This window comes from Scyliorhinus canicula, chromosome 18 (assembly GCF_902713615.1).
Source record: "Scyliorhinus canicula chromosome 18, sScyCan1.1, whole genome shotgun sequence".
In the NCBI taxonomy this organism is placed as follows: Eukaryota; Metazoa; Chordata; class Chondrichthyes; order Carcharhiniformes; family Scyliorhinidae; genus Scyliorhinus; species Scyliorhinus canicula.
Window position 1 is genome coordinate 119344805 of NC_052163.1, and position 12435 is coordinate 119357239.

The following is a 12435-nucleotide window of genomic DNA, read 5'->3' on the forward strand; positions in this document are numbered from 1 at the left end:
ATAAAGACTTACCCCTATGAATACTTCAGCATCTCTTCCTCAATGTTCATGCAGTAATTTGTTATATGGATTGGTACCCTGTGATGGGTCAGCTGGCAATGGTAATGAACGACTGTCGAACCATGCAGGTGAGCAGGGTCTCCACCTCCGTCAAGTGATATATCTACCCAATATTGGTACCAACTTGAAAGGATGATGAACTGCTGCAGTGTGTATTTAATTGATGCCTTTTTGATAATTGCCTTTAGAGTTTCTGCTGGCACCACAAAAAATGCTTTGAATTATTGCCTGTTTCTGATTTCAGCAGAACTATCTTCAATTGGAATGCCAGAACATACGTACTCTGTTCTAGAACCTGCTTTGGTAAGAAACTGTATGCTTTAATAGAAGCAGTGTTGTTATTTGGTTTATTTATCGAGGACGGCACAGTGGCCAGGGACCTGGGTTCAATTCCAGCCTTGGGTGATTGTCTGTGTGGAGTTTGCACATTCTCCCCTGTCTGCGTGGGTTTCCTCCGGGTGCTCTGCTTTCCTCCCACAGTCCAGGATGTGCAGGCAAAATGATTGGGCATGCTAAATTGCCTCTTAGTGTCCAAACATGTGCGGGTCAAGTGGGTTTACAGGGATAGGGTGGGGATTGAGCTGAAGTGGGGTACTCCGGTGGGTCGGTGTAGACTTAATGGGCTGAATGGCCGCCTTGTGCACTGCAGTAGTTCCTTGGGTGGTGTGGGGGGGTGGTGCCAATATGGATTTCAAAGTTGATTTTTGGGTGACTCTCAATTCCTCCCCACGTTGCCAACTTTAGGGATAAGTATACAATTGCCAGTTCGTCACCTTTATTGCTTTAAGAACTGACGGTTCTTTTTAGATATAACCTAGGTTTGAAAGCAGAAAATTAGTGTTTTTCACCAGTAAATATACTACTCATTATGCTTTAATAGAATTCTAATAGCTATGCCTGATGTCTCTATATACCTCCCTACCTCTTGTGGCTCGTTATTCTTATTGTTATCGTTCTTGCTCGGTGCCTTGGGACATTTTGTATGCTAAATACCATATAAATGTTAAGTTGTCATAAGATTATCATACTTCGGACATAGAATTCAAAATATAACATCTGAGAACTCATTGTTACAAAGTGAGCTGACACAGGTCCGAAATTACTTTATTTTTCACGCACATATTATTAGATAGCATCATAGGATGGTTGGAGCACAGAAGGAGGCCATTCGGCCGGTTATGTTCCATGCCGGCTCTCGGCAAGAGCAGCTCGTCTAGTCACACTCCCCTAATTTCTTTCCCCTTGGCTCTGTGAATTTTGTCCCTCTGGATAATTAGACCAACTCTCTTTTGAATCCACCTCCACCACATGTATTCCCTATTCTAGCCACTTGCTGCTGACAAAGGCTTTTCCTCATGACACTATTGCTTACTTTACCAACCACCTTAAATCAGTGTTCAGTTTCTCGACTCTTATGTCATCGGAAATATTTTTTCTATCTTCTCTGCTCTGACGCCTCATGGTTTTGGAAATCTCTGTTGAATCTCCTATAAACTTCACTTCTTTGAGGCAAATATCTCCTCCAACTTTTCCAACATAGCCACATAACTTATCTCTTAAACCATTCTTGTAAAACCCTTCTGTACCTTATCGAATACCTTTTTGTATCCTGACTAAAATGTGATGCCCAGAATTAGACGTAGTAATCCAATTGAAGCTGGACCAGTATTTTATGAAGGCTTACCATAACTTTTTTTTTGTATGCTTATGCCCATATTTGTAAAGCGAAGGATCCTGTATCCCTTTTAACCACCTTTTTAATCTGCCCTGCAACCTTCAATGATTTGTGCACAAATACCCTCCGGTATTCCTGCACCCCTTTTATTTATTTATTTTTTAAATTTAGAGTACCCAATTTCTTTTCCAGTTAAAAGACAATTTAGTCTGGCCAATCCACCTACCTTGCACATTTTTTGTGGGGGTGGGACCCACAAGGGTTGTGGGGGTGGGACCCACAAGGGTTGTGGGGTGGGACCCACGTAGACAGGGGGAAGAATGTGTAAACCCCACACGGACAGTGATCCGGTGCTGGGATCAAACCCGAATTCAGTGCTGTGAGGTAGCAGCACTGTGCCACCATGACACCCTTCCTGCACCCCTTTTAAAGTAGTATTCTTGATATTGCTTCTTGTCGTTCTTCCCACTAAATGAATCGCTCTGTGCATTTGCGTTTCATCTGCCACATGTCTGCCTGTTCCACCATCTTGTACATGTCCTCTTAAAGTGACCGTTCACAATATTTTCAAGTTTTGGGTCATCCTCATTCAGAATTTGTATCATGGCACATCCATGTGCAGGTCATTACTATGCATCAAGAAATCACCACCCCCTGTGAAATCTCTCTAGGTAAACCTATCTCTAGCCTGGAAAGCAGCCATTCACCACTGCTGGTTCCTGTCACGCTGCCAGCTTTATATCCATGCTACCAATTTGTTCCTTAGGCGTTAGCTTTTCTGACAGTTATCTGTCATTTTATCTTTATCAAATGCATTTGAAGTCAGTGTGCACCACATCAACTGCATCATCCTTTATCAACATTAAAATTAGGTACACATTTGATGAGCTTGTGTATGCTTTTGGGCTGAAGCCTGTCCAAGCTAAATAATAATCCCCTCTTAGTTTATATTTTCACTCAACATCAGAATTGGCATGAATTATGGGGGTGTGGGAAAAGGAACATGCATTGTTAATTGAAACACAGACATTAGTATATTTTAATTAGACTTAAGAAATTAATGTTAGGAGAGAAGCATGGGCCCTAACATTAAGACCATAGTGCTCCTACCTGAGTACTGTATTACAGTAATTATAAATGGTGTTATCGTCTGTCTTGTAACATCCAAACTGAGTACTTGTCCAAGCGTTTTGCCCTACTTTATTCCTCTTTCCCCAAAGGGGGAGTGGTTGACCTGTGGACCATTTCTATGAAAATAAAAAAAGATTTACATCAATATAGCATTTTTCATAACCAACAGCAAAGTGTTTTAGTAATGTTTATTGAGGAATAAATAATGGCCTGGATATCAGGGAGAACACCTCTGTTCTTCTTCAGATAAGAATATTGGACTTTCTATGTCCATTTGGAAAGACATATGAGTCCTTGGTTTAAGGTCACATCTGAAACACAACAGCTCCACTTTCGTGCCACTTTCCTTCAGTATTGCACTGGAGTGTCAGTCTAGATTTTTTTTTTGTACTCCAGTCTCTGGAATGGGACTTGAACCTACAACTGTTAACTTGGGGCCGAAGGTTCTACAACTGAGTGAGGTGGCACAGTGGTTATCAATGCTGCCTCTCAGCGCTAGGGACTGGGTTCAATTCTGGCTGTAGGTGACTGTGTGGAGTTTGCGCATTCTCCCCTTGTCTGTGGGTTTCCTCTATGTACTCGTCCGGTTTCCTCCCATGTGCAGGTTAGGTGGATTGGCCATACTAAATTGTCCCTTAGAGTCCAAAAGGGTAGGTGGGGTGAATAATAATCTTTTATTAGTGTCACAAGTAAATTACATTAACACTGCAATTAAGTTATTGTGAAAATCCCCTAGTTGCCACACTCTGGCACTTGTTCAGGTACACTGAGGGAGAATTCTGAATGTCCGATTCACCTAACAAGCACATCTTTCCAGACTTGTGGGTGGGGATGTAGACCTGGGTAGGGTGCTCTTTCGGAGAGTCGAAGACACGGTGGGCTGAATGGGCTCCTTCTACACTGTAGGGATTGAGCCCAAAGCGATACTCTAGGAACAAGCTCCTTGATGCATCAGTTTAGTAATTAGTATATAACAGCAAAACATACCAAAAACAGTTACATTTTCAACTTTCTGTTGAGCTAATCTCAAATTGGACTGAAGTTTAGTACAATCCAACTAACTTCAGCAATCTATTAAAGGGATTAAGCGGTTTGGAAAGTGAGGCAGTTTCCTTTTCCCTATTGCTTTCCAACGACTGTATGGTTAATGTTCAACATCTGGGTTCAGGCCTGTACAAATGCCAGCTTCATCAAATAGAAGAATAAGTCTGTGTGGAGTTTGCACATTTTCCCCATGTTTGCGTGGGTTTCGCCCCCCCACCCCCCAAAGATGTGCAGGATAGATGGATTGGCCACACTAATTTGTCCCTTAATTGGAAAAAATGAGTTGGGTACTCTAAATTTATTAATTTTTAAATAGAAGAATAAACTGAGAAAGTGCCTAGCACACCAAAATCAATTTCCACCTGTCCCTGCATGCCCATACCATTTAAATTAAGCTTTATTGTCATAGATGACTAGATACCAATCACAATCTCATCAAGGTCGCTAACAAAAAGCAGGATTTGTAGACTACTTAAGTCAGTCAGTCTAAGACTGATTGGATTTCAACACTAATCCCGAGTGGGCATTTAAAACATGTTGCCATTTAACAACCAAGTGGGCAATTATACTCTACCAAGCTTAGACTAGCACATCTACAGTGTCATGAAGGTCTGGATTCACACTACCAGCTCTCAAATCATGCACTGAACGAGGAGTAATTTGTTTCATGTCATTCGTTTCATAGATAGAATTTAGAGTGCAGAAGGAGGCCATTCAGCCCATCGAGTCTGCACCGGCTCTTGGAAAGAGCACCCTACCCAAGGTCAACAACTCCACCCTATCCCCATAACCCAGTAACCCCATAACCCAGTAACCCCGCCCAACACTAAGGGCAATTTTGGACACTAAGGGCAATTTATCATGGCCAATCCACCTAACTTGCACATCTTTGGACTGTGGGAGGAAACTGGAGCACCCGGAGGAAACCCACGCAGACACGGGGAGGATGTGCAGACTCCGCACAGACAGTGACCCAAGCCGGAATCGAACCTGGGACCCTGGAGCTGTGAAGCGATTGAGCTATCCACAATGCTACCGTGCTGCCCCAGAAGGAGGCCATTTGGCCTATCGAGTGTGCATCGACCCACTTAAGCCCTCACATTCACCCTATGCCCATAACCCTAACCCTAAGATCCTAACCTTTTTGGTCACTAAGGGCAATTTATCATGGCCAATCCACCTAACCTGCACGGCTTTGGACTGTGGGAGGAAACCGGAGCACCCGGAGGAAACCCACGCAGACACGGAAAGAACGTGTAGACTCCGCACAGACAGGGACCCAGCCGGGAATCGAACCTGGGACCCTGGCGCTGTGAAGCCACAGTGCGATCCACTTGTGCTACCGTGTTGTCCACTTTTTTTTTTAAAGGGCAATTTAGCGTGGCCAATCCACCTACCCTGCACATCTTTGGGTTGTGGGGGCGAAACCCACGCAAACACAGGGAGAATGTGCAAACTCCACACGGACAGTGACCCAGAGCCGGTATCGAACCTGGGACCTCGGCGCCATGAGGCTACAGGGCTAACCCACTGAGCCACCATGCTGCCAGGGGCTAAGACCTCTCTGTATCTTTTTATAAAATGCATACGGCTAATTTATAAAATCTTAAAAACTGGGCAAAGCCTTTCAAATGACTCAAGCCATGACTCAAATAAAAGGAATTTTTTGATATTCTGACCAGCTGCAATCTTGTTATCTCTGAAGATACACTAACAACCTGTTGGCTGCAGAGACCAAATTCTAAGTAAATTGTACCACGGCCATTGACATTTCTACGGCCAGTCATAGCCAATGGTACTACCTGTCTGTTAGGATAAAGAACCCTGGCATCTCAATTATTAGTGGTTGGAACATCATCCATCTCAAGAACCTAGACGAGAACCAATCTAAGGTGGAGAAGTGGGAGTCATATCACGTGACCCAATCTGTCTCCGCAGCAGGAAGCACCAGTTCCCTGTCTTGTGAAGTTGCAAAGCTCAGACTACCATTTTCTATCTCTCAAGCGACAGCTCAAAAAAAGAGCTTTGTCAATGTTTGTGTACTTTGCTCTCAACCTACCCTGTCTACTGGAATTTCTGTACCAGTGCCTACAAGACTAATTAATCTCTGTGCCTCTCCCATTGTCATCTCTACTGGAAAAGTAAATTATCCAGCATTCGTCTTCAACCTGCTGACTCTGAAAGAATACATCATTGCACTTTGATTCTGGACCCACATTAAACAATGCCTCTTTTCTCTATCCTTCTTTGCTCACAAGTGCACCAGGTTTTATATAGAAAATTAATGGTGCTGGAGTATTCATGAAGTAGCAGTAATATTGTTGTCACTTACAGTGAGCAATTCACACTTCTGCCTGGCAACTACAAAAAAATATATAAACCCCTCGGCAGTAGCATGGTTTGGTGGGTGGGATTTGTTGTGGGTTCTATGTCTGGCTGGTGGAGCCCTCGGTGAAATGAGGCGTAGGAGAGAGAGAGAGAGAGAAAGGTGACTAGGATCCACCTCTGGAAATACACCTGTACAAATGCCAGGTGAGAGTTCCGTATAATACTTTTTCAGTCTGCTGACAAAACAAACTTTGTAGTCAAAGTTCACACATGGATAACAACCACTTAGATGATATTATCAGGTTGCCCAAGGAACTGTTTTTAAGAGGGGAAACCAACCTAATCATAGGTCTGTTGTCCGGTGCAATGCTATCTCGGCAGCAAAGATGTGTACTTTTTTGCTAACTCTGTGGTAGTAGAACGCCTCTTGAGTTGCAAGCTCTCGGTTCATCAACCACTCATAAGGTTAATGGCAATATTAAAATATCCCAACACCCTCATAGGGACGTTCTAAAACAAAGTATGATTCCTAACCATGTAAGGAGATAATCGGTCAGATGAGGTAGCTTTAATGGAATCTCTTAAAAGTAGGAAAGTGAGGTAAAGAGCTGGTTGTATAGAAGATATTCCAGAGTTTCCAGGCAACTGAAGGTGTGGAATGATCAAAATGTCTGTATATGTTTTTAAAAAGAATGAAGAGGTATGGTGGTTGCATTTGTTCAATGCTTGAACCCTGTGTTTTGGTTGAACTCATCCAGATATAAATTACATTTTGTAAAAGAAATTCATTTATTTTGTGTAGTCTCCTACGCTGCCTGAAGAAGATGCAACTGAAGTGAATAATTTTGATGCATTGCTCTACTCCTACATGTACTCGATGGTGAGATGAGATGATGCACCAACACTTTTTTTCCTCTGTTATATCCAAATAGAAAATGGTAGATGCGTATATTTGTGCTGGTCTCGGGGGAGGTGGAGACAAAGCGTTCTAATGTAGACCCTACCTGAAAGATCAACTTATCTTTTTCATGCATGGGCTTGATCATTTCTCTTTAGCACAGCTGACTTATTTTAGAGCTTCCTTGATCTTTGGGTTCCATTTTATCCTTTGCCTTACCTGGTCTTTTTAAAAAAATACCCTGTATCTTTTTTCTGCCTTGCATGTGGCAAAGATCGCAAGCTTCAATTGCTCTTTGATTATTCTTCCACATTACTTTCTTCTGAGCCCAGAACCCTCTGAGTTGTGCCTGCAACTCAAATATCCAGCTCTACATCATTCAGCCACCTTCACACCCGCTGTTTTTAGCCAGGATACTTTCTCCTGCAATGGGAATCTTTCTTGTCTCTTTAGAATTCTGGTTTCATTTAGATCCCTCTGGCTTCTTGCATCTCTTGATCTATCTGTTGTGAAAGGCTTATGACCAGTCAGTCTCTCCCTGAATGTACAGCAGTTGGATCGAACTTGTTGACTAGCATCATATCCATCGCTTATCCCCCTTAATTATTTCTGTTCTCCACCAAACCGCAAGCTAATTATTTTCTCCCCACCCCCATTTTCGTGGCTCTGTTCCTCTTCTGTTTTGCACCATTCATTTGTAAGATCTCCCAGTTCTGACTAAAATTTCAGACCCAAGGGTGGTGCAGTGGTTAGCACTGCTGCCGCATGGTGCCGAGGACCCGGGTTCGATCCCGGCCCTGGGTCACTATCTGTGCGGAGTTTGTACATTCTCCTTGTGTCTGCGTGGGCCTCATCTCCCCCCCCCCCCCCCCTCTCCCAAAACCTAAAGATGTGCAGGTAGATGGATTGGCCACGGTAAATTGCCCCTTAATTGGGGAAAAAAGGAATTGGGTACTCTAAATTTAAAGAAAAAATCTGCATCTTTTGTCCTTGATGGCTTCCTCATTTAGAGTCATCTAATTGATTTGACAAACTTGGCTTCCGGTTGGACTCCAGAGCGAATTGACTTGATCCATACCACGGGATTTAGGACTGCACCTATGCCTGTACTGGGAATGGTTTCGGAATTAGAAAATATTCCTTCTCTCCGAGTTAGCATCTTTTAGTTTGATACCTCAAAATTCAAAGTAATTTTGAAAATTGCAATAGTGTTGACGGGTTTGGAGGCAAGGAACCTGTTCCACGTTGTTTTTTTTTTAAAACTCCATTTGTAGAGAGAAAATAAATTGGCCACATACCAAGAAAAGGCAGAAGAGTACTTGCTTCCGATGGAAGAGAACAACGAGCATTTCAGGCGAGGACTATTTCAACAGAAACAGGAGCTTATTCTGCAGGAAAAGAACAAGCAAATGGATGGAATGGTAGAGCAGCAGGTGAGTCATCGTTAACTGGGTCTAGAGGGGAGCGGGAGATTATAGACCAATTTATTGTTTGAGACCCTCTCACTTGCACAACTTCTGCAAGCTGTGGAATGATGTTTAAAAAGTTGCTTTCCTATTTGCCTGTTTCCCCTTGGGACTATGCCTCAATTGATCACAAGGCAGAGGGCTCCAGCAATTAAAACACCAACAGCTCCACTGCACCACCTGTGAGCAAATAACTGATGGGATATTCTTCTGATAATATAATATATAATATAATCTTTGTTAGTGTCACAAATGGGCTTACATTAACACTGCAATGAGGTTACTGTGGAAAATCCCCTAGTCGCCACACTTCCGGTGACCTGTTTGGTACACTGAGGGAGAATTAAGAATATCCAATTCATCTTGCAGCATGTCTTTCGGGACTTGTGGGAGGAAACCGGAGCACCCAGAGGAAATCCATGCAGACACAGGGAGAACATGCAGACTCCACAGGGACAGTGACCCAAGCCAGCATATTGGCTCTCCTTTCTAACAGAGATCTGATGACCCCTAAATATTGTCATGCGAATGTCCCTTTAAGAAATGCTTGTATTATCACATGGCTTCAGTGACGTCTTTGTGTGAATAGAGCTGGGCTGAGGCTCTGGCTTTTACTTTTGGTTTAAACTGTTGGAAGCTGGATTCAGAAAATGAAGGCTTCTCCTCTCTATATGTTAAAATGTTTCTAGATCACTTGATAATTTAAAAGTGATAACTGTTTTCTGTAAAGAATTCAAACCTACTGTTTTGTTAGGGGTAGCACAAGTGGTTAGCACTATGGCTTCACAGCGCCAGGGTCCCAGGTTCGATTCCCAGTTAGGTCACTGTCTGTGCAGTCTGCATTTTCTCCCCGTGTCTACATGGGTTTCCTCCGAGTGCTCCGGTTTCCTCCCACAGTCCAAAGATGTGCAGGTTAGGTGGATTGGCCATGATAAATTGCCCTTGGGTTAGATGGGGTTGCTGGGTTATGGGGATGGGGTAGAGGTGTGGGCTTAAGTAGGGTGCTCTTTCCAAGAGCCAGTGCAGACTCGATGGGCCGAATGGCCTCCTGCACTGTAAATTCTAAAGAGACCTAGCTGTTTGGGGAATTTATGTTTGTAGGTGATTTAAAAAAAATGTTTACTGCGCGTTTATAAAATGTTAACTGAATTTGTAGAATCAACTTTGTTTTGTTTAAAAGTGCTTAAGGCCTCTGTTAAAATAACACCTGGAAAGTACGTCCTTGTGTTCCTCGTAAGCAAAATTAATAAACAGTTGTAGGTCATATGAACTCCACGATATACTTTGGAGTTTTCTAAACCCTGGCCCATAACAATATTGATGTTAGGCTGACTTTTCCCTCTTTACATTGAGAGGAATGGATAAATTTAGTTGCTTTGACAAAGTGTCATCCAGACTTGAAACGTTAGCTCCCTTCTCTCTCCACAGATGCTGTCAGACCTGCTGAGATTGTTCAGTATTTTCGGTTTTTGTTTCAGATTCCAGCATCTGCAGTAATTACTTTTTATATGAATAAAGGTAACCTGATGGCAAATTTGTCAAATCTATGGTGCTCTTGTACCCAAAGTGGAATGGTCTTTGTTCTAAAAATTTACAAGTGCTCGTCTGTTCCCATCTAGGCTATAATATTGTGTCCTATTGGAAAATAGAGTGTGTGTGTACTCTGTGCTGGTATTTCAAGACTTGGATTCTGTTAACCTGTCCAATGCTCGCGACTCTGTCTAATGCCTGTTGTGTCACGATGAACCAGTGGTGAAAGTGGGGACTGGTGATCGTGGATTTTTAAAAAAAAAACATTTTATTGAGATTTTCACAAAATATCAAAAACAGAAATATCAACCAGAAAACAGTATTAACAACAAAAAACAAAAAAAAACAAAATAACCCCAGGCTGCCACCGCCTAAAAAACCCCTATATTGATCCCCTCAGGGCAAATTTTACCCTCTCCAATTTGATGAACCCCGCCATATCATTGACCATATCATTGACCAAGGCCTCCACGCTTGGGGGCCTCGCATCCTTCCACTGAAGCAAAATCCTCCGCCGGGCTACTAGGGACGCAAAGGCCAGAACACCGCCTTCTTTCGCCTCCTGCACTCCCGGCTCCACTGCAACCCCAAAAATTGCGAGTCCCCAGCCTGGCTTGACCCTGGATCCTACCACCCTTGACACCGTCCTTGCTGCCCCCTTCCAAAATTCCCCCAGCGCTTGGCATGCCCAGAACATATGGGCGTGGTTCGCTGGGCTCCATGAGCACCCAGCACACCTGTCTTCGCCCCCGAAGAACCTGCTCATCCTCGTCCCGGTCATGTGAGCCCTATGTTGCACCTTGAACTGTATGAGGCTAAGCCTCGCACAGGAAGAGGAGGAATTCACTCTTTTTCCAGCGCATCTGCCCACGTCCCCCCTTTAATCTCCTCACCCAGCTCCTCTTTCCATTTACCCTTCGGCTCCTCCACCGAGGCCTCATCTACCTCCTGCATTACGTGGTACACGTCCGAAATTACCCCTCCTCCAACCCACAACCCCGAGAGCACCCTTTCCCGTACTCCACGTGAGGGCAGTAGAGGGAACCTGCCGCCTGGCAAACGCCCTAACCTGCATGTACCTAAACATGTTCCCCGGGGGGAGCCCAAACTTCCCCTCTAACTCACCCAGGCTCGCAAACGTCCCATCCACAAACAGGTCCCTCAACCTCCTAATACCTACCCTGTCCAGCTAAGAAACCCGCCATCAATGCTCCCTGGAACAAACCGGTGGTTCCCCCGTATCGGGGACTCCGTCAAGCCACCCACCTCCCCCCTATGCCGTCTCAATTGCCCCGAGATTTTGAGGGTAGCCGCCACCACCGGGCTCGTGGTATACCTCGTTGGAGGGAGCGGAAACGGCGCCGTCACCAGCGCCTCCAGGCTCGTGTCCATACAGGACGCCATCTCCATCCTCTTCCATGCTGCCCCTTCCTTGTCCATTACCCACTTGCGCACCATCGCTGCGTTGGCAGCCCAATGGTACCCACAGAGGTTGGGCAGCGCCAGCCCCCCCCATCCCTGCCCTGCTCCAAAAACACCCTTCTCACCCTCGGAGTCCCATGTGCCCATACAAATCCCGTAATACTCCTGTTGACCCTCCTAAAAAAGGCCTTCGGGATAAGGATGGGGAGGCACTGGAACAGGGACAAAAAGCTCGGGAGCACCGTCATCTTGACTGACTGCACTCTGCCTGCCAGCGACAGCGGCAACATGTCCCATCTTTTAAACTGCTCCTCCATTTGCTCCACCAGCCTTGTGAGGTTAAGTTTGTGTAGGGCCCCCCAGCTCCTAGCCACCTGGACTCCCAGGTACCTAAAGCTCCCCCCTGCCCTTTTCAGTGGGAGCCTACCAATCCCCCCCCTCCTGATTCCCCGGGTGCACGACGAACAACTCACTCTTACCCAGGTTGAGCTTGTACCCTGAAAAGCCCCCAAATTCCCTAAGAATCTTCATCACCTCCGGCATTCCCCCCACTGGGTCTGCCACATGTAGCAACAAGTCATCTGTGTAAAGTGACACTCAGTGCTCCTCCCCACCCCGCACCAGACCCCTCCAATTCCTCGACTCCCTCAACACCATGGCCAGGGGCTCAATTGCCAATGCAAAGAGCAAGGGGAACAGGGGACACCCCTGTCTCGTCCCCGGTGCAACCGAAAGTACTCCGATCTCCTCCTATTCGTGGCTACACTCGCCATCCGGGCATCATAGAGCAACCTCACCCAACGGATAAACCCCTCCCCAAACCTCTCCAACACCTCCCACAGATACCCCAACTCAACGCTATCAAAGGCCTTCTCCGCATC

The 12435-nt window shown here is 45.0% G+C and overlaps 1 protein-coding gene across 5 annotated transcripts in view; it reads left to right on the forward strand.

The window, feature by feature from the left end:
• haus8 (HAUS augmin like complex subunit 8) overlaps positions 1 to 12435 on the forward strand; it is a 54838-nt gene that overhangs the window by 22605 nt on the left and 19798 nt on the right. For 2 of the 5 annotated variants that reach the window (XM_038777421.1, XM_038777419.1), the window contains exons 10-12: positions 305 to 363; positions 7041 to 7118; positions 8411 to 8569. In XM_038777421.1, the coding sequence (XP_038633349.1) occupies positions 305 to 363; positions 7041 to 7118; positions 8411 to 8569 (296 nt within the window). The remainder of the gene's footprint in view (positions 1 to 304; positions 364 to 7040; positions 7119 to 8410; positions 8570 to 12435) is intronic. The other 3 variants (XM_038777420.1, XM_038777423.1, XM_038777422.1) reach the window with 3 other exon arrangements.